The 20,682-nt window shown below is 40.9% G+C and overlaps 2 protein-coding genes across 3 annotated transcripts; one reads left to right on the plus strand and one right to left on the minus strand.

The window, feature by feature from the left end:
• Nucleotides 1-6,889: 6,889 nt before the first annotated feature.
• On the plus strand, nucleotides 6,890-10,660 carry rfc3 (replication factor C (activator 1) 3). Of its 2 annotated transcripts, none has more exons than XM_088012712.1 (9): nucleotides 6,890-7,100; nucleotides 7,917-8,054; nucleotides 8,554-8,621; nucleotides 8,745-8,842; nucleotides 8,958-9,139; nucleotides 9,711-9,847; nucleotides 9,932-10,030; nucleotides 10,115-10,203; nucleotides 10,285-10,422. In XM_088012712.1, the coding sequence occupies exons 1-8, from the start codon at nucleotides 7,014-7,016 to the stop codon at nucleotides 10,188-10,190; spliced, it is 885 nt and encodes a 294-aa protein (XP_087868838.1). In that variant the 5' UTR covers nucleotides 6,890-7,013; the 3' UTR covers nucleotides 10,191-10,203; nucleotides 10,285-10,422. The 2 variants fall into 2 exon arrangements, with proteins under 2 accessions (XP_087868838.1, XP_014849940.1); XM_014994454.2 differs by having other exon boundaries at nucleotides 6,891-7,100; nucleotides 10,134-10,203; nucleotides 10,285-10,660.
• On the minus strand, nucleotides 10,592-20,345 carry kl (klotho). Its single transcript, XM_014994453.2, has 13 exons — nucleotides 19,341-20,345; nucleotides 17,716-18,146; nucleotides 17,530-17,609; nucleotides 17,262-17,424; nucleotides 16,257-16,362; nucleotides 15,646-15,795; nucleotides 15,075-15,310; nucleotides 14,099-14,294; nucleotides 13,843-14,021; nucleotides 12,868-12,975; nucleotides 12,639-12,744; nucleotides 12,407-12,533; nucleotides 10,592-12,044 (listed from the first exon to the last, which is right to left on the minus strand). The coding sequence occupies exons 1-13, from the start codon at nucleotides 20,055-20,057 to the stop codon at nucleotides 11,710-11,712; spliced, it is 2,934 nt and encodes a 977-aa protein (XP_014849939.2). The 5' UTR covers nucleotides 20,058-20,345; the 3' UTR covers nucleotides 10,592-11,709.
• Nucleotides 20,346-20,682: the final 337 nt, after the last annotated feature.

Genomic DNA, 20,682 nt, shown 5'->3' on the forward strand with positions numbered 1-20,682 from the left:
GCAGGAATGAGGTCATTTTAAATTATCTGGAAATGTTCGACTTCGCTGCCCTCTAGTGGTACAAAATGTATTACAAGAGAGGTTAAGATTGTGCATAGTTCGTGTTCACGGTGGCTCACGACGAGATTGAACTTTATCATTTAGTGATTGATACAGTAAAGAAGAATGACCAACAACAAGTGACATGAAAAACATGAACATGCCTGAACTTTTAATTACATTTTGTTGCCTTACAGCCAGAACTGAACCTTCAATGTATTTTGTTGGAACTTTTGTGTCGCAAACAGACTATCGCAACGTATAGCATATCTGTGGAAGGAAAATAAAACATACTTTATTTTATATATAAATTAATTCTGTAAAGTGTGGATATTAATTTAAAACCTCCAATAAGCCACTCACCGACACAACAAACAGGTGGAAGAAGGTCCTCTGTTTCTGAAAACAAAAGTGAATGTTTGACCCCCAAGCAAAATACAATTTTTGAAGTAAAACTACCCATTGCCTCTTTAAATAAGGTGGTGGCAGCATCAGGCTGAGAAGATGTTTTTCTTAGACAGGGAATGGGAGCTGACAAGAGGTGATGAAGGATGGAAAGAGTTAAATGCCGCCTTAAAAAAGTTAATGTGCACAGAAGTGCTCATTCAATTTGACAGAAGACTGACTTTATGAAGGGAAGAACCAACAAAAATGTCAGTATCTAGATCAGCAAAGCTGGTTGGACACATACCACAAAAGCCTTGTAGACGAAAGTTTTCAAAAACTCTGTACTGGCAAAATTATCCACTTATTTTTCTTGGTTTATAACCTAAAATCACAATATAATGCTTGTGGCAGTAATTTGACAAAAGCTCAAAGTTTAGGTATACAATGAAATACTGAGGTCAAGAAAAATACCAGCTGTTTTCATTTACCTGCCGTGTATCCTCTTCCTCCTTGCCACCTGCACACTCGGGTCTCGTTTTGCTGTTGGAGGTCTTTGGCCGGTCAGCTGCAGGGCCATGAGGCAGAACCTCTGGCCTCTTCCTCAGAAACTTTCTGTTTTTGTTCAAACTCCTACGATGGCGACTGACCAGAAACTCCTTGTACTGCAAAGTTTCAGGGAATTCATCAACATCAGCATCTTCATCTTCACCCTCTTCTTTGGAAGCGGAGGAGGAAGAGGAGGACTCCCTGCCGTCAGAACTCTCCTTCCCAACAGCGGCATGGCTGCCTTCATAATCGCAGAAAACAATCGCACTTGGCTTATGTTTTACTATTCGAAGCACGTCCGGTGAGGTGTCCTCTGACGAGTTCACGCACTCAAACAGATGGTTGTCACAGGACGTGTCCAGGAGTGGTGAAAAGGCAGAAGGGATCTCAGCAGGATGGGGCGTCACCGCGGGGCGCTCTTCCTGCTGCTCAGGTGCTGCAGCTCCTCTCTGTTTCACATTCCATTCTAAAAATAGAGGACCACTCCGAGCAGCATCTCCACCGTCAGTGTATGTCACCTCTATGTCCTCTAGAGCAGATCCGGAAGGCGTGTAATTACTCTGACTGAGGCCAGACGTGCTGTCGATCTTCAGATCCTTCCAGTGTTTAACGTGGCTGGCCACAGGATCCAGCGTGGCATCAAAGAGAGAAGCAGGCCCAGACATGGCTCTCAGTTGGCTGTTGGGGTGTTGAATTGGGGAGGGGGGGAAACTTGCCCTTGCACTTCACTTAGAAAGACATCCACAGCCTGCAGGTAAATATGCCTGTTAGACTGCTCTTGATCAGGCGGTGCATCCATCACTGCCGATCTCCTCCCCGGCAACTGCAAGTCCTGCTGTCACCATGACGTCGCGTTATTAAAGCAGTCCGACGAATGGAATCAAGCGAAGCTGCTGAACTTATGCCAACAGCTTGGTGTGGACCGCATTTGTAATCCCCAAATGCTTTGGGTTTCCTGCAGAGAGAAGAATAAAAGACTGAGTTTTGGACAAACTCGCTCACGCTCACACGTTTTCACATGTGCAAACTATGAATAATATGCAGTAGGTATGTGTTACAGTCACAGAAATCTGAATTTGCAAAGAGAAGAAAGTGAAGACTGAAACTTCTGCTACAACTCTTGGGTGCAAGGCAGCCATATTGGATTCTGAGGCTGGCGTTTGTGAATAACCTCTGACCTATTCGCAACAAATTTCAACACAGTAAAATCAAGCAGCATCAATGAATAACACATTTTTCCCCAGCCTTTTTGTAACTGCATTTCAAAATGACTGGCAGTATGGAAACACTTTGACCTTTAACAACTCTGAGTGTACAGAGATGGCAAAAAAAAACAACTAGTTGCTAGTCATTAAATTGAGCTTATGATGATTTATTGATCCAGCCGTAGCTCCCTAACAATTAGGTTCCCAGATAATATCTTTTAGTTGGTTTTATTTATTAAAAGAGAAAGCTATCCAAACCAACTTGGCTCTATATGAAAAAACAATTGTACCTAAACTTTATAACTGCTGGTGCCTCCCTTGGCTGTAACAACTCCTATCAAACTATGAGTCTTTTACACCATTGCAGAGGAATTTTGGCCCCCTCTTCTCAGCGCAATTGATTTAATTTAACCACACTGAAGAGTTTTCAAGGACAAATGGTCTGAATAGGGTCATGCTAAAAGTTTTACATTTAGTCCAGGCTTGGATTTGACCAGTCATTTTCCTCCAGGACTACAGGTTTGGTAGTAATTTTGTGTGCTGAAAATGAACCAAAACAGTTAATAAATTATTTAAGAAGGAATGCAGATATATTTTCACATTGAAATTCTGTTTTTGCTCTAGTTATCTTTGTGATGTTGAAATTTGTTTGACGATCTGAAACATTTTAGTGCAACAAAAAAGCAAAAGCAGGAGAAATCTGTGAGCATGCAAAAACTGTTTAATGGTAAGATGCACGGAATAGCTCAGGAAAAAATATATATAATTTCTTATACATTTTGCAGATTAAATGTGATCTATCAGATTAAATGCCCATTGGCATAAACACTGGTTTTCCCAACCCAGGCTGTCAAGACATTTTTCTTCCTTTTTTTTTTCCACAAAGGCATTTTTCTAAAACACATTGTTTTTTCCTGGTGGATTGCTATTCTTGGCTGCAGCCATCACACCCTTTCCTCGCCTCTGTCTCTGGGTTCTTTTCCTTTCCCCAACAAGAAGTCTTAAAATCAGGGTCAAAATCTTGAAAAGACCATCTAAAGTTCAGATACTGTTCCAGCACAAGTAAGGAGGCGTAAGAAACCTTTTGAAGGGACGCGTCTCATAATAAATATTTAAGTCAGGATGTTGAAATAGTGTTACTGCAAGGCATCTGGCTGCTGTGCACCACAACACTGCAGATTTACACATGAATATGAAAACATTTGGGAGCTTTAATTTTTCTAAAAGTAAAAGATAAATTTAGATTTGAACATACCAGACTTTTTCCCAGAAGCTGAAGACCTCTTCCACCACAACATTCTGAAGTATGGACATCAAAAGAAAGCATCCAACACTGACAGAAACGATTCACAGACTGGGTTTATTTAGTTGTAAAGATGTAATACACTGAGAGGGGAGGAGGGAAAAAGGCTGAGGAATGTGTTTCCCTCCTACATTACCTCAGCGAGAAGAGGGGCAGTTCCACAGGCAGGTGTTTGAACTGCTGGAGTACGTGTGTGTGTGTGTGTGTGTGTGTGTGTGTGTGTGCGCGTGTGTGTGTGTGTCTATGGAGACTGGCCATTGTTTTTTCATGGAAATATATGTAAGTATGCACAAGCAGGGGAAGAGAAATGACAACGTGTCACGGATTAAAGCAGATCCGTAGGTTTCGGGTCCTTTCCCCCTCCTTGTTGCACGTTTTCCCTCTTTTGCTGCGTGACATGGCTCAGGGCGACGGATTTTTCACCTCACATGCAAATTCCTCAACAAAGCATGAGGTAATGCTTTAAAATGTTATTAACGCCTGTCAATATATGCCACATCTCCTGGCTTCAGGAACAGCAATAAGGTTTTTGCAGACTACGTAAAAAGTCATGGTTTTTTGCAAAGCTGTCGATGGACTGTGGAATTCCTCAGGTTTGCCAGAAAATAATCAATTTTAACATTTTGGAGGGAATGTCTCTGGTCAGGAGTGGAAACCTGCAATTTAGACATTTGTGATGGAGATGAATGTTCCTGTTGAGGCCTGTCCAGTTAGAAAGGAGATCTGGTCACAGAAGGAGGATGTAATAATACCAGTGTGTACGTAACCAAAGGTTTCTGTAAAAATCTGTAGAAATATGTCTTGTAATCCAAATAAAGTAAACTTTCAGAAAAGACAACATGGGAAAATACAAAAAAGAGCTACGTTTTTAAATGACGGTTACATTAATTAAGGATTAAAAGCTGTCCAAATCAAGCTGACCGTGTGAAAAAGTTATTGACCCTTAAACCAAATTTTCGGTTACACCACCCTTGGTAGCAACAACTGTCATCAATCATTTGCAGTGACTGATAATGGGTCTTTTACACTGCTGTGGAGGAGTTTTGGCCCATTTTTTTTTTAGAACAAATCAGTTTAATGCAGTTTTATACTTACTTCTGTGTTATATGGAACTTTTTATGGAACAAATGATATGTGTAAGGGCAGCTCAATCTGATTAAAGTCCATACTTTCACTGGGCTGGTTCAGAGGTGGGCCTGGTTTGTGCTTTGGATCATTGTCAATTTAATCTTCATGTCACAAACTGATTGACTGACGTTGTCCTTTAGGATCTTCAGAACAGTGTCGAAGAAGCTCAACAATAAAAACAAAGAACACTGGCTCTGTTTGGGGACTGTTCTGGAACCCCTGGAGATGAAGACGCAAATAAAGATTGTTCATAAAATGAAAAACATTACAATAGCATCCTCTTAATCAGACAACCACATAAGAATAAATTGTCTTCAGCCAGAGGTTTTTTCAGATATGCTGTGATACTGATCACAACAGGAGATCAACCCTTTTCTTATCCATCAGCATCTTTAAAAACTCTTTGGAAAAGGCATTATAACTGAAGTCACAATATTTACTTACACTGTGGGATTAATAAAGTATTTCTGAATCGAGTTGAACTTGACAGGGTACAAAAAATATTTTTTCTTTGCATCTGTTTGCATAAACTTTAATGAAATCATGAGCCGAGTGAAATACCTTTTCAAACATCCAGATTTTTACAGATTGCCACTGAGATGACTCTGCTGCATTAATATAATCCAAGAATGTGTTTCAGTGCAAGCTACGCTAACCTGCTCAGACATGCTACATATATAACATTCCTGTCACAGAGAGGTATATTTACCTCAGCCAGGTGGAAGAAAGGTGAAGACGACAACAGGTTGTAGCATTTGGATAAATAACTACAAAGAATACAAAGAATCAGATTTATCTGGAACAGTTTGTTTAACAGCTGCAGATGCAAAAACAAAGCAGAAAAAAGGTGTATAAAATGGAGAAACGGGAAAGACTTGACAAGTTTTCACTAAGCCAGAGAGCCTAGCTAAGATTTTTATTCATCTTGAACTTTTTTTTAATTTTGTATATATTTTATTTAAATTTTTATGCTTTTAGACAGCTGCATATAAATACACACAACACTTTTTAGATATTTGTTAAAAAGTTTGAAGCCAAAGTATAATCTTCTTCTACTTCACACTCATTGCCCCTATGTGTTGGTCAATCACATAAAATGTATGAAAGAAAGTTGGTTGTAGAAAAAATGTGAAAAATAATCAACGGTAGATGTTGTGTGTAAGCCGTGTTATCGTGAAAGCATGTCCTGTTTACGGTGTCTGAGATGTGTAAAAAACCTTAGATCAACGTTTTGACAACAAGCATTTCGTAGATTTTAGAAGATAAAGGCAGGGAGTGTGTGCAGGAAATATAATTAACATTCTGTGGAGTGGGAGGGAGGATACAATGACTGAATCTTTGAACCGGAAACTGACTGGATTTAAATGTAAATTTTTAGATACTTCCTTTTATAAGACAAAGAATATGCCAACCCAGGTGAAATAATAAACTGGACAAAGAATTTCATTAAATCTCTTCTCACTCCTTTTCATGATGAGTGATGAGAGGTTAGGATTAGCTCAGTGTCAGTGCGTCCTTTTGTTTCCAATGCAGATCAACTGTCTTATTTTTTCTTTATCTTATCAGATTGTTTCAGCTTCATGCTGTCAAAATAAAAGGACCTATAGAGGACGGCTGTGAGCTGTTGTGTAAGCATAATTGTTTGCTTTTACCTGAATGAACAAAGACTGACAAACCACCCTGTGACTGGAGCATCTGAATTACACTCTACCAGGGCCTGCAATGAACTTCCCAACTTCTTTTTACAGAGATGTTGTTGCATCTGATCCGATTCAAATATTAAACCCATTCATCTTATCAGGTGTTGTCTCCTAGGCTTTAACATGAACTATGAAATTACTACTATTAAAAAAAATAAATAAATCTGGAAAAGTAGCAGTTGGAGAATTACAGGTCCATCTTCGACCTTCCATTCACAAGAGAAAATTGATTGAAAAATGTGCAGTTAAATACCTTGTTAGCAATGACCAATCACTTTGACATCTTTCAGTCTGGTTTCCATTATCACAGTACGGAGGCAGCCATTGTCAATGTGAAACTGTTAAATGACATCCATTTAAATGCGGACTGTGGAAGAACCACGGTGCTGGTATTGTTGGAGTTCAGGGGAAGCATTTCATAACTTTATAACAACGGTGTCTGATAAGTATATAAAGTAAATGAACTTACATTATGTGTAACAATGCAGCAGGGTAGGGGTCTATTTTTTGTCCTTACTACTTCTGTTACATGACGGGCCTTGGCACGTTTAGAGGTTTTTGTCTCCTTGGAGTCTCCGTACCGCGGCACAGGAAGTGAGGCAGGGCGGTTGATTACGTTTAAGAAAACATTTCGCGGGAGATTAGCTGCAGAAGGGCTGCCTGTAAACAGTAACGATAAAAAAAATACTCTAAAGTCTTCACACAATGAGTTTGTGGCTGGATAAATATCGACCGACGTCCCTTGGGAAACTTGACTATCACAAAGAACAAGCGACTCAACTGAAAAACCTGGTGAGAGCAGCTAGCTATTTATCCACAGGCTAGCTATAGCCTGTTATGTTACTGTATAGTTACTGTTATGGTAGCAACATGCTACCATATCAGGTTATAGCTCTGGCTATGTTTATGGTAGTATTATGCTACCATAACAACATAAAAAATATTACTACTGCTATGTTAACGAAACGTTAACCGCCAAAGTATATGAACTCTGAGCGTAAATTTAACATTGGCTATGTTTAATAAAAGTGTAACTCTGGATATTGTTACGTTCTAGAAAGGTTTAAAGCCACTAGCCAGCTTCATTTGTTTTATTGTAAATTTCTATTTATTCGAGGTCAAACCTATCCTTTAAAAATAAAGATTCTCCGGTGACGGAGATCGGAGAGACAAGTAGTACTTAAGTCATTTTATAAGAGGAAATTTTGCTCTGAAAACAGTCAAGTGGAAAGTTTACACACATTTAGAAAAAAAGAAATTTTTTTTTTGTGTGTGTGAAATACTGCAGTGGAAATACATTCTTCATTACCCAACAGTGTTTTTTTATTGTAAATGTACATTTGTTGGTAAGAAAAATACCCTAGATGGTATTTCATGATTATTTTTCTTTAATTGTACCTTTAATAAACAAGATTGTAAAAACTACGTTAATATTTGAAGGTCTAAACCTTTATTTTTTATAGTTACTGGTGCTATAATCATAAACCCAAGAGATTCAGTGGCTATGTTTTGTGTATTATGTAACAGTATTTTTTCTGTTTATGTAAATATATTTTTAAAAACAGGACACCCACAGGAACTAAACATTTATTTTAATACTTGTTCCAGGTTCAGTGCGGCGACTTTCCTCACTTGTTGGTGTACGGACCATCAGGAGCGGGGAAAAAGACCCGCATCATGTGTTTGCTGAGAGAACTGTATGGACCAGGGGTGGAGAAGCTTCGCATAGAACATCAAACTATTGTGGTGAGAGGAGAATTATTAAAACAAAAACACTTTTAGACCCTGCAGTTCATGGTGGGTTTCCAACACTGACAGTACCTGATCAAATTATCAATCATTTAATATTTAAAAATCACACAATCAGACCAAAATATAAAGATAAGTGGAAATTTTGGAGTCTTAGGGATGAAAATGACAATAATTCATATAAGGAACAAAATAAAATCAGGCAAAAGAAAATGTTTCCAAATCAGTTACTTTCATGAAACTTTAACAAAAAACTGCAGGTGTGTGTCTGAATCTGGTGAATTTTTGCTTAAAACATGTTTGTTTTTCATTCAGTGGGTAGAAAATCCAGAATTTTACTCAAGTAAGAGTAGCAATACTTCATAATAAAATTACTCAAGCATCACTATTCTAGTACTGCCATTCTCCTGATGAGACATTACACGTAATATCTAATATAATGTTATACATGTTGATATATAATCACTTGAAATGTTTGCTTTGTCTTTGACTTCAGGCTCCATCCAAAAAGAAAATTGAGATCAACACAATAGCCAGCAACTATCACATAGAGGTTAACCCAAGGTAATAAACTTCGACATGGTTTAATGCTTCCTTTTTCTTTTCTTTTTTTTTAATTTGTGGCGTTTTTGTTGCTGTTCAGAGGGAATACAATGTAACATGAAACATTATGTCTTTCTTGTCCAGTGATGCGGGAAACCAGGATCGTGTGGTGATCCAGGAGCTTATTAAAACTGTGGCCCAGTCCCAGCAAATCCAGTCCAGCACTCAGAGAGAGTTCAAAGGTAGAAGAGACTGTCTCTAAGTCTCAGTGTGTGGCGTAGAGCTGCTGTGCTGAGAGTAAAGCTTCCTAGAAATAATAATAATACGTTTCAAAAAAAGGATTTTCTTTTCTCCCAGTGGTGCTGCTAACAGAGGTGGACAGACTCACTAAGGACGCCCAGCATGCCTTGCGACGAACAATGGAGAAATATATGGCTACCTGTCGCCTCATCCTCTGCTCGACATCCACCTCGAAGGTCATCGGGCCGATCCAGAGCCGATGTCTGGCTGTCAGAGTTCCTCTGCCCAGCACAGAGGAGGTAAAAAGGAGCTTGGGGGTGGTGGGGACAAACTTAATTGGATTACAATCATAGGGAAATGAGATTATAAATAGGATCCATTATAAATAGGACTTGGGTCTTTACCAGAACTCTAAATTTGTCAAAGCTGTCCTTATCTTGATCTATTTTCCTCCAAAGATTATTCACAAAATTGTTTCAGCAATCTTGTATTCGTGTAACTTTGAAAGCCTGACTTATTTTGTCAAATTCTTTTAAATTGAAAAGACATTTTCTCGGTAAATCTTGCAAGCAAGTTATACTTTTAATCTTTAATTATTCTTAGATTGACTAAGTCTGAAATATATCTTTTTGGATTTTTTTTGCCTTTGATTGTTGCATTATCTAGTCTTGAGTTAAATGTTTCTAGTGTTCATCAGTCTTTCTAAGAAGTATGGTGTTAAAATAGTTTTAAAATATGCCTTTAAGTGTCTCATGATTTATTTGTGCCAACAATCACTTCTCCAAGTCGTTTCGGATTTGTTTTCTCCTGGACACTGAGGAAACACAAACGTGTAAACTATCACCTTCTGTGATCGTCCTGTTTTCACAGGTGTGCAGCATTCTGACATCGGTCTGTAAAAAAGAAGGTCTGGTGCTGCCGCCTGAGCTGGCCAAGCAGATCAGCGAAAAGTCGGGTCGCAACCTCCGCAGAGCTCTTCTGATGTGCGAGGCGTGCAGGGTGCAGCAGTGAGTTGCGTCTTCGCAACAATGTTTTGCATGAATATTTTTGCAGAAATATACGCTCACGTGTCTCATGGTGACATTCTGCAGGTATCCATTCTCAGCAGATCAGGATGTGCCAGAGCCGGACTGGGAGGTGTACCTGAGAGAAACTGCTAATGCCATCGTCAGCCAGCAGAGTCCTCAGAGGTATGCTGGGAAATGCGTTTGTGTACAGGAGATGTAGTCGGGTTTAGGAAGAGCTGAGTCAGACTGTGAGATGTTCAAATGCAGGAAACCTTCTGTGTTTCAGGCTGTTGGAGGTTCGAGCCAGGCTGTACGAGCTGCTGACGCACTGCATCCCTCCTGATATCATCATAAAGGTCAAATCATGATCAATTCTTCTTCCCTTTAAACTAGTTTTCAAATTCAAAAGAAATTTACCCTCTGCTTTCATGTAACAGGGTTTAGTGGGAGAACTGCTGAATAACTGCGACGGGCAGCTAAAGGCGGAGGTGGCCCACCTGGCTGCTTACTATGAGCACCGACTCCAACTGGGCAGCAAAGCCATCTACCACCTGGAGGCGTTTATTGCAAAGTTCATGGCCATGTACAAGAAGTTTATGGAAGACGGCCTGGATGCCATGATGTTTTGAGTTCGAGAGTTTTTGTGCCATAATTTGGAACAATTTATAGCAGTTTGGGTTTATGTAACTATTGGGAAATTCATCAGCACTGCACACAGACTATAAACCATTGAGAAAACACAAGTTGGAACTGGGAAGGTGGGGAATGTATTATAATGTTCAGAGAGGTTACAATAAATCACCATGTTGGTAACATGTAAAGTCTGCATCTCTGTGTTACAAGTACTACTTGTTCTTCAACTTGACTCTGAAGTTCAGCCTCAGTTAGTTTAATGAATTAAAACTTAATTTATTCACAAATTGTGCTTCCTCATAACATGTCTTACAACATTGCTGAAATAATTAATAAATTATAATTTAAGACACATATGTAAGCACCAAAAGCCTAACAAATAGGTATGGGCCAAGTACCCATTGCTTAGAAAATGACCAGTTGTCATGGTGTGAAAACTGAAGGAGCGGTACACAATCACCCATATGTTGGGAGGAAAAGGTTTTAAAATTACAGTTTGTGAGCAAAGACTTACTATTGCTAAAAAAAAAAAGCCATAAATTGTCCAATTTGCAGTTTGTTGCAAGCCATACATAGGATACAGCACACATGTAAAGGATGCTCCAAAGGTCAAAGTGTTTGACCTAAATGCTGCCCTAACACACCCTCTCCACAGTAAAACATGGTGGTGGCAGCATCATGCTGTGACGATGCTCCTATTAAGTCTGTTCTATTAATTAACATCAAGTTGTTAATTTGTATTACTCCAGAGAGCCAAATGCCAAAAAGCTATAACAGCCCGTCCAGTCACTTGAATAAACTGTAGTATGTTTATTCTACATTTTTTCTGTTTATGCGTGAAAATCCTAGCAGCCATGAATAAGTACAATATATTATAACTTTAGGACATTTCCTTTTCTGTTTCATATAAAAACAATTATATGTATTAAACCTTTTGATAAAAATCATGGAAACTGATGTTTTTACTCGCCTATGTGGATTATAAAAGGGCCCATTCCTTTAAAGCAATACCTAACCGTCACAAAGCGAGAAAAAATATATCTCACATTTTAAAACGAAGCAAACATTCGTTTAGATGTGTCTCTTTCTGATGTTGTACAAGTAATTTTTCTATATATCGATGGTTATGTTTTGTATTTGTTTCTTGGAGGTAGAATTGATTTAGTTATAGTCATATCCTAACGTTACATAAGAACCGTTGAACCAGCAGCCCGGTCTGCATACCTTCCTCAGTAATACTCCTTGTGTCTCTTGGTGGTGTAATAAATGATGAGACCCAGCGTAATCAGAACTCCTGAGCCCACTAGAGTCAAGAAGCCCACGACGGGCCTCCTGATGAGGACGTGGCAGCCGGGGCAGGGCTGTGGCAGTGCGGGACACTGCTGTGGAGACGCTCCGGGAATAGGGAACCCGTTGTGCTGGATGATGTTGCGATAGTTGGACAGGGAGGCCTTGACGATGACCTCCTCGTGGACCTGACCGTAAAGGCCGAACCCCGGGTCTCTCTGGTCATTCAGGGCGTAGGCAAAGTAACCCTTCAGGTTGACACCATCCAGAGTAAATGCTGAGTGTGACAAGAAAGTAGTAATCATGTTTTATTTTCCTTCCATGTCTCAATTATGCAGTGGTTTGTGTTAATCCATCACGTAAAATCCATAGGAAATACATTAAAGTTTGCATCCATGAGGTAAGGAGGTGTGAATACTTTTGTGAGGCACAGCAAGCACCTGTTACTCAACAAATTGGTGAACACTGAAGGTTTTCAGCTGATATCCGTCAGGGGTCAGTAAATTCCTGTCTAATTATTAATCTCTACAGACGCCAATAAGGGACAAGATTCAGCTGTTTTAAAGCCCAAATCTCTCCTTTAACACATTCAGCAGTTAAAATATCAATAAAACGTGAAAACCGCTGTATTAGTCCTACCTTTAAGTGCCTCGTTAATGTAGTTATAGAGGTAATAAACTCGCAGGGAGTCTTTGAAACGGGCTGGGTCTTCCTGGACTCCGTTAGCCATTACATAGATGGGTACATCGCTGTAGTGCTGCTTTACCTTCACACAGAAAGAGCAAATGTAACAATCAGACAGTTCTTCATTTAAATATCATTATCCTCTGTGTATGAAGGCACTGCTGGGAACAAAGTCGCCCAGTCTCACCCAGTTTAGAGCCTTTCTCAGCCCCCAGGGCACGACGGGCCTGGGTGACATGATCCATGTTGTGTCTATCATGTGCTGAACCTCAAGCATCTCTGTGTAGGTGTATCTGCTCACATGGAGGTCACACAAAGCTCAAAACAGGACCCAGGTTTTTACTCCACTTTTGCTCAGTGCGCTTGTTTTTAGATCAAACGTAAATGGTAGAAGGAAAAAAATGGTTTTGACTTACGAGTCTTCCTTGGCATGAGTCACAAGCTTGGTACTGAAGTGACTCATAGCGAAAAAGTCATACGTCCCTCTGACCAGCTGTCTGTGCTCCTCGTTAAAAACAGGCAATCTGTTTACATAAGAAAAGAGCTAAAGAGTAAAAGAGTAGACAAGAAGCGGTACCCATGGTGTAAAGTTGCCCATTTTTTTGCCAATTCAATTTCCACAATTCATCTATTTGAATTATGCAACACTTCAAAAACGCAAGGAGACCATCAGAAAGCAATAACTGCTCCTAGTTTCTATTCAAGAAACCTTTCCAGGTAACTTTGTCAAAGAAAATAGCTGCAAACAGCAAACATTTTTGCCTTTTTTCACATTTATTTGGGAAACCTTTATTAGTCCATTGGTAGAATGTAACATAAACTTATTTAAAATGCATCTATCTTCCCGACTCACCAACATACCATCAATATGCTAAATTGCAGCAGTGAAATGTGGCACTTGATAAAAAATGCAACCTACTGATAACATGTATGCAAAGTTATGTACTTTTTTATTTTGATTATTACACTTAATCAAAAACTCTGTACATTATTGCTTAACATAATTTTGAGGAATGTTTCAAGTACAGAATGAGAAACCTTTTTGTTCTGCCTCTTTTAGAGTAACACTGGAAGTCTAGGACGCTGATACGAGCCGATTAGTCCGTCTCTATCTATGTATATGTAAATAAAACGTGTAATATTTAAATAGATGATTCTTTAGTTTCCACGCTATGACTGGAAATGACATCCAAACAGCTAAAACAAAGAAAGAAGTGTTGGAACCTTTGTTTTGGCAGAATAAAATCAGCGCTCAGAAACGAATGGGGGAGAGGCAACACGTTGCTATTCTACGCTTCATCCAATTTAAGAATTTGTATCCAGTCATCAACACACTGCAGCTGAAAAGGTGAAGAATAAAAAAAATAAGGAGCATTTTTCGTTCTTCTTACTCAAGAGAGTTGAGCTGCCGCAGCCAGCTCCTCATTCCCACGGGATAATCGCCACTGCCGAAGATCGGCTCGGCCAGCCAGCCGACGTAGAAATCCAAAACCCTTTTCGCCGGCTCCACGTCCTCTCGGCTGAAGGAAAATGCCGGCTCCACCCAGTCCATGTGCAGAGCCAGAGACACCTAGGAAAGTGCATGATTTTAACAGATAAATTTGAAACTTTAAAAGGCGAGTTATTTAGCACAAGTTTTTTACTGACCCGTCCTCTTTGCATTTGTCTGAACTCCTGGTCGTAGGCGCGCCAGGCCAGAGCATGTGCCAGCAGCATCTGGTGGCCCTCCTGATAGCTCACCATCTCATCATTGGGTTCATTCAAGGTGATCCACATCTTTACATGGGCGCCCATTTCTCTGTAGCAAAGCCTGGCATAGTCTGCAAAGGCCTTTGGTGTCTTACTGAGGACAAAATATGATATTGTCCGGTAAAATATCTGCAAGTACATTTTGAAAGAAAACTAAATGCAAGTACTCAGGTTTTATGTACAGTCTTGAGAAGTTTGGATAAGTAGAAATTTAGCTTTTTTTTACTAACAACCCCCATTTCAGCCACCATGACTACCAGCTAGAAAGAAGCTAGAAAGCAGGGCTCTGCTCAGAGCACAGTTACCTCCCTATTATGCTGTCATATGATTTAATATCTGCCTCTAGGCATGTGGAAAAGTGTGTAACATATGATACTTATGTCTGTGGTTCTTTATACGCTCGGTCTGATATGGCGCATGTGTAGATTTCACTTTACAGGATGAACGCGCGACTTTCCATCATGACAGTTCAGAGCTATTCTGGTGCCACGAAATGGCGAAATATTATTAGCCGGATTAATCAGAGCGTAGATTAGGTTGCTGACAGTTGGACTAGATTCGAGCATTTAGCAGGTGGACATGAGTAAATCTTCATCGTTGTAAACAGAGAGTATTGGGTCTGGGTAGGATGACATTTAGTCAGGTTGCTATCAGGTTATTATTGCCACATTTGAGTTGCACCTTTGTAAACACTGTTGCAGCTACGGACATCTTCAGTATTTTCAGCATATCAGAGGTTCGATACTTAGCTGGTGATCAAAGTCTGTGAACTACTGCAGCCCACATCACAGTATCGAAAGGAAGCTATGCACTAGTTCAGTGACACTGTTTTAAAAAAAATATCTGCATCGAAATAATTGGCTAAACGTCTCACCTGTTGAGCCACCCGTTGGCAGTGTCGAGCGGGGTTGGCAGGTTGCTGCGCTGCCGCGTGTGGTGCCAAAGGGTGACCACAGGTGTGACGTTGGCCTGCACCAGCTGACGGGTAAAGCAGCGGTAATATCCCAGCAGGGTGGTGTTGGGATAAGCCACGTCACCTGTGGGCACCAGAGCAGACCAGTTGAGGGAAAAGTGGAAGTGGTTTACCCCCACCTGCCTGATTTCATCCACCTGAAATAAGGCAGGAATAAAAACAGTCAGTTAAGCAGATACAGTTTATAGCTTTTCATTAAAGTTAACTTTTTGTGTTGCAGTTATTTTTCTCAATTGACAAAGCCAAGCAATAATAAATGTCTATACTACACAATGCGAGAAAAGACAAAGATAAAAACTGTTCTCCCAAAACTACATTCAAACTAATCTTAACATTTATGACTTAAAGTAACTATACTTTAAGGCGAGACGAGACAAATGAGCATCAAAATGCTCATGTAAAACACATCCAGGACTCTGGATTTATTTCTCAGTTTAAAGCTGGACAGCTGGGAGATGTTTGGCATGCTCACCTGTTGCCGGATTGTGGCATAATCAGCACAATGCGTGGCTCGGTGTAAAGGTGGCGCACTCAAGCCCTCCAGCTTGATCAGCTCTCCGTTGTTGGAAATGTTCCACAGGTAAACATTGGGATCTGCAAACTGGGTGGGAGTTGTCTCCACCTATGACACAAGGACAAACAAACACTAGTACAAACACACACAAGCTTACACTCGGGCAATACACACCACTGCAAATAAAGGCCAAATAGGATAAATCGATGACAGCTGGTCCAGTCCCGCTTAGCCAAGCTGCCAAAATGGGAGCTTAGGAGGTTTATGATTAAGAGAGGATCAGATGTTTTTCCTGCAACTCAGCTGGACTTTAAACCAAGAAAACTGCAAGCTAGAAAGCCTTATACTTATCAACACAACAGCTTCAAACCAGAACGATGCAAAAAAGGTGAATTTAGAGTAAAATACTCGTCTACCTACAGTAACAATGTTTGAGTTTTACCTAATATGAGATCCACATGGGAATCTTTGAACCCAAGTTAAGAAAACAGTTAATATTTCATTGAAGTCCCATTTCGCAGGAAACATTCTTGCTGTGCTACGTTCCAACTGCACATACTTTAACACACCTGGATGGAGTTGGCCGATACACCCCATGCAAAATCACACGGGAACATTCCTTGTGCTGGTCTGTTCTCTGGAAGTTCAGGGAATCCATTCTTATGGATGACGTTTCTGTAGAAACGATGAAAAAAAAACAAAAAAACATTGAAATGTTTCAAATCGTCAAATAAATTTGACTAAGGCAAATAAATCATGATTGCATTTACGATCCAAACAAACCTGAAAGTATTTGTTAAAGCGAAATGTATTATTATTTCATTAACTTATCCAGGCCTGACCAGTGTATGGCCTGTGAAATCAAGGAATCTTCTTTTAAAGAACTAACATATTGAAAGATCTTCCAAAGAGGTACATAAATAACAATTTAAAGAATATGCATACCGCATTTCCCTCAGATAAGTTAATGATTCAAGAATAGAAATTATGTCCATGGCAGGCTCTGCAGTAAAAAACAACTGGTGACCAAAAGGAACACAAAGACCGCCTCACATTTCCCAAAATAATGTCTGGACTTCTGTAAAAAATATTCCGTGGAATAAAAACACAAAAGTGGAACATTCTGGAAGGTGCGTGTCCCAATACTTGTAGTTTAAAACTAACACGTTTCAGAAAAAGAATGGTCTGGGGCTGCTTTGATGCTTCAGGACTGGACAACATGCAGTAACTAATGGAACCATGAAGCTCAGACACACTTGGGTTACACTGCAGAACAATCATCTCAAACACATCAGCAGAAACCCTCTAAATATAAGGTTTTGATTTTGGCCTAGTCAAAGTCCAAAATTAAATCCTTTTAAAAATCTGGGGAGTTACCTTTCACTGTTTATATTTGACTGGTATTAAAATGTGTTTGATGATCTGAAACACTTAAAATGCAAAAACAGTATTCCTTCAATCAAAGATAAGAGCATAATATGGGAGAGCTTAAGCACAAATTGAATCACACATATTTTACTCGTTTGGTTATTTCAACAAAAAACAATCATTTCCATCCACGTAATGTAGGCAACCTGTAGAAGGTAGCAGATGTCTTTGGCTCCCTCTTCATGTCAGGAGTGTTGAAGTCAACGTAGTACAGTCCACGGCGAATCCCATATTCTCTGTGCCACTCAAAGCCGTCAGTGAGGGACCAGGCTGTGTATCCAATCACGTTCACTTTATCTATGATGATTGCTGGACAACAAACACGTCAGAAATGAATAATATTTAGTTTATAGTTAAATATGTGGATAAATGAAAACCTTGTTTTTTGCTGTTGTCAGGAACAAGTTGACTTACATTTAAGCGTCTCTGCTATGAACCTCTTGAGGTAGTACATGTGTTTGGGGTCTTCTGTCTTAGTGTTTCCGAGGACGTACCTGCCTCAAATGAAAACTTAGTTCAACACTGCCAACGCAAGACATATCCTTGCCCTCAAATATTCTCATAGAGAAAGAAAAATATCAGCATATCATGCCAACTCACCAACCACTCTGCACCACAAAGATGGGTGGTTTGTCATACTCTGCATTGACCCAGTAGAGAAGCATCCTCAGGTCCAGGTCCTCCAGCTGCCCAAACTTCAGGCTGTCGTTGATGAGCTGGAAGCTCAGCGTAGCCCCATGGGAGAGGGCGAAGAAGTCAGCGGTTCCCCTCACCTGCTCTCTCTCCTCCTGGGTGAAGGACGGCAGGCGCGAGCCGAGCCGCTCCCTCATGCAGGGAGGGTAGTCTCCATCTGCAAACAGCGGCCGGGCGAACCAGCCCAGGACGTGGTCCAGGGAGCACTGGCACTCCCGCAGGCTCTCCAGGCGGGTTCGGCGGGGCTTGATCCAGTGAGAGGCCAGTGCCATGGAGAGCTTTCCCTGCTGCCGAGGCCGATAGTGGCGGTTGTAGAGATGCCACGCAGCGGCATGAGCCTTGGAGACAGAGAGATGCCAGCGTCAAATACAGGCAGGAAACCTACTGAAATATGTTAACTGTGAAATAATATCACTAATAATAGAACTAGTGGAACCAGTTAACTGAAAGGGACAAAATTAATACTGCAGATACTGGTGCACTCATTTTAAAATGTTGTCATTTTATAACCAAAGACTCTTGGTTTAACATTTAAAGTGATAGGCCAAACACTATGAAGAGCATAATTTTAGTGGGAGCAAAATGACACATGCGTTTCTTTTTTTTTCTTAGAAATAATAAATAAAAAATATTGGGTTGTTTGTGATAGAGCTACATCTCCCATGTTTCAGTCTTAACTTAAAGGTAGGGACTCTGCCACACTCCTCTAATCAGTAGAAGTGTCTTTAATTTCTGCTTAGAAGGGAGTATTTTGTTTGCTGTTTGCCTTTTAGACCATAATGCTTAAAGCTTCCCCGAGTTTGTTCTTTCTTCTCTAAAAACTATTCAGTAGGTTTTTATTATTATTTAACTGTTGCAGCAGTCTGTGCCAGATAACATCTTTATCATTTTTATCGCTAGGTGGATGTATCAATAACAACCTCAATCAGTCTGCATGTAGAGCATCTGATTGCAGCCATTTTTAAATCTTGCTACAAATTCTTATTTAGACTTGAGTCCAATATACACAGATTCATCTAAGCCATTCACTGTGGCTCTGACTGTGCGTTTAGGGTTGCTGTCCTGCTGGAAGGTGAATCTAATGTCTTTAATCCTCCAGGATCGTCCTACATTTAGTCCCATCCACCATCCCATCAGCTTCCCCGTGTTTCAAGACAGGAGTAATGTTTTCACTATGCAGTGTTATAGTATTTCTCCACTGATTCCGAGTTCTGCAAGTAGCAGCCCAAAATGTTTAATTTTAATCTCAAAGGACCAGAGTCCCTTTCTTTCACATGTTCGTGCAGACAGGGCTTCTTATTGCTCTTTCAACCGAAATTTTGTTTGGACACCACTGCTAATTTTCAATATACACATTTTTATTGATCATAGATGAAAACAGTTTTTGTTTTTTCAGATTTCATATTCCTCCGTTTTGTCATCTTTTGATGTATGACGCATGTCATAAGCAAACTTCTTGGTTAAATTAAAGTGACGTTAAACCTGGTAGGACTAGTATGTAAGATGTTAAATCATAAATATCTTTAACCAACCTTGAGCAAGTTGTGTCCAACCCGAAATGGGAGATCGGGGTCATTCTTTATCCCGGGAGCGACCACCCCGGTTCCGTATCCGTGCTGCGCAACCACAAACGGGTTATCGATAGTGATCCAGTACTTCACGTCATCCCCAAACGCATGGAAACAGAAATCAGAATAGTCCTTAAAAATCTCCACCATCTCCGGGTTGCTCCAGCCGCCCAGGCTCTGCTGGAGGTGTTCGGGTAGGTCCCAGTGGTAGAGGGTGACCACCGGCTGGACGCGGATCTCCTTCAGCCTCTTGATGAGCGACCGGTAGTAGTTGGTGCCGATTTCGTTGTAGCTTCCGCGCGTCCCGTTTGGGAAGATTCTGGACCAGGAGAGGGAGAACCGGTAGTGGGTCACCCCGAGCTGGCGGATCGCTCTGATGTCAGCGTGGATGTTGTGGTAGCTGTCGCTGCCCACGTCCCCGGTCGCCATGCGGTTCCCGCCGCGCGTAAAGGTGTCCCAGATGGAGAGCCCCTTACCGTCCTTCTCGAACGCCCCCTCCACTTGGTACGCCGCCGTGCCCACCGCCCACATGAAGTCGCTGGGGAAGGTATCGTAGAGGAAAGCCTTGTCTCCGGGGTAGGGGAGCTTGCTGAAGCGGCCCCACGTCTTCAACCCAGCGTGGGGCTTCGCGTCTGAAGAGCTAAGGGCGAGAAATGTCAAGAGGGCGAAAAGCCCACTCATGATTTCTGATCTTTGTGACCTTCACCTCGCCATGCTTGGAGACTTCAACGGGACTGTGCGCAGAGCAGCCAGTCAGCTGTGAACCCCCCCGCATGCCTCTCCAAATCTGTCATTTATTAACGAGAGCACCTGACGCACGAAGGCCTGGAGGCACAGCACAGCATGCTGCTGAGGGCCACAGTGATCGGTGCTTCGGCAGGGACACATCAGTGATCATTTAAGACGCTAATTTGATTCACTTCTTCCTAAATTATTATTCTAATCTAATTAAATCAAAATTTACACATCAGGAAAAATGAGCCTCTGACGGAGAGGCTTTCACCGTGGTAAACAGCTCCATTACGCAAACCTCAGCTGGCAGATTATGTCCTACCTGCATTCTAATGCGACATAAAAACAGAATCCATCTGCATTTCCATTACTGGTCCTGGTTCGCTCAGGTTGGCAGATCACTAAGTGCGCCCTGCTGCATCCTGCCCACATCAGGCCCTTATCTTCTTGATTATCACTCGGTTGCTTGGAAACCCAGGCCTCTTCCATACATAGCTTCTGAGGAAGAGTGGGAGTCTGTTTGTGCTCAAAGCAGGTAAGTTTAATGGATAACACGTAACAATAGTAGATAGAA

Source organism: Poecilia mexicana, unplaced genomic scaffold (assembly GCF_051168715.1).
Source record: "Poecilia mexicana isolate PSO_F unplaced genomic scaffold, ASM5116871v1 scaffold_14, whole genome shotgun sequence".
NCBI classification, from domain to species: Eukaryota; Metazoa; Chordata; class Actinopteri; order Cyprinodontiformes; family Poeciliidae; genus Poecilia; species Poecilia mexicana.

Excerpts from the sequence above, each read along its gene's own strand:
- rfc3 (XM_014994454.2), top strand. The coding sequence starts at position 7,014 with ATGAGTTTGTGGCTGGATAAATATCGACCGACGTCCCTTGGGAAACTT. Across the intron at positions 7,101-7,916 it reads CGACTCAACTGAAAAACCTG|GTTCAGTGCGGCGACTTTCC; the intron begins GTGAGAGCAGCT and ends TACTTGTTCCAG. Across the intron at positions 8,055-8,553 it reads TAGAACATCAAACTATTGTG|GCTCCATCCAAAAAGAAAAT; the intron begins GTGAGAGGAGAA and ends CTTTGACTTCAG.
- kl (XM_014994453.2), bottom strand. The coding sequence starts at position 20,057 with ATGAGTGGGCTTTTCGCCCTCTTGACATTTCTCGCCCTTAGCTCTTCA. Across the intron at positions 14,295-15,074 it reads GCCAACGGGTGGCTCAACAG|TAAGACACCAAAGGCCTTTG; the intron begins GTGAGACGTTTA and ends TTTTGTCCTCAG. Across the intron at positions 12,045-12,406 it reads CATTAACGAGGCACTTAAAG|CATTTACTCTGGATGGTGTC; the intron begins GTAGGACTAATA and ends TGTCACACTCAG.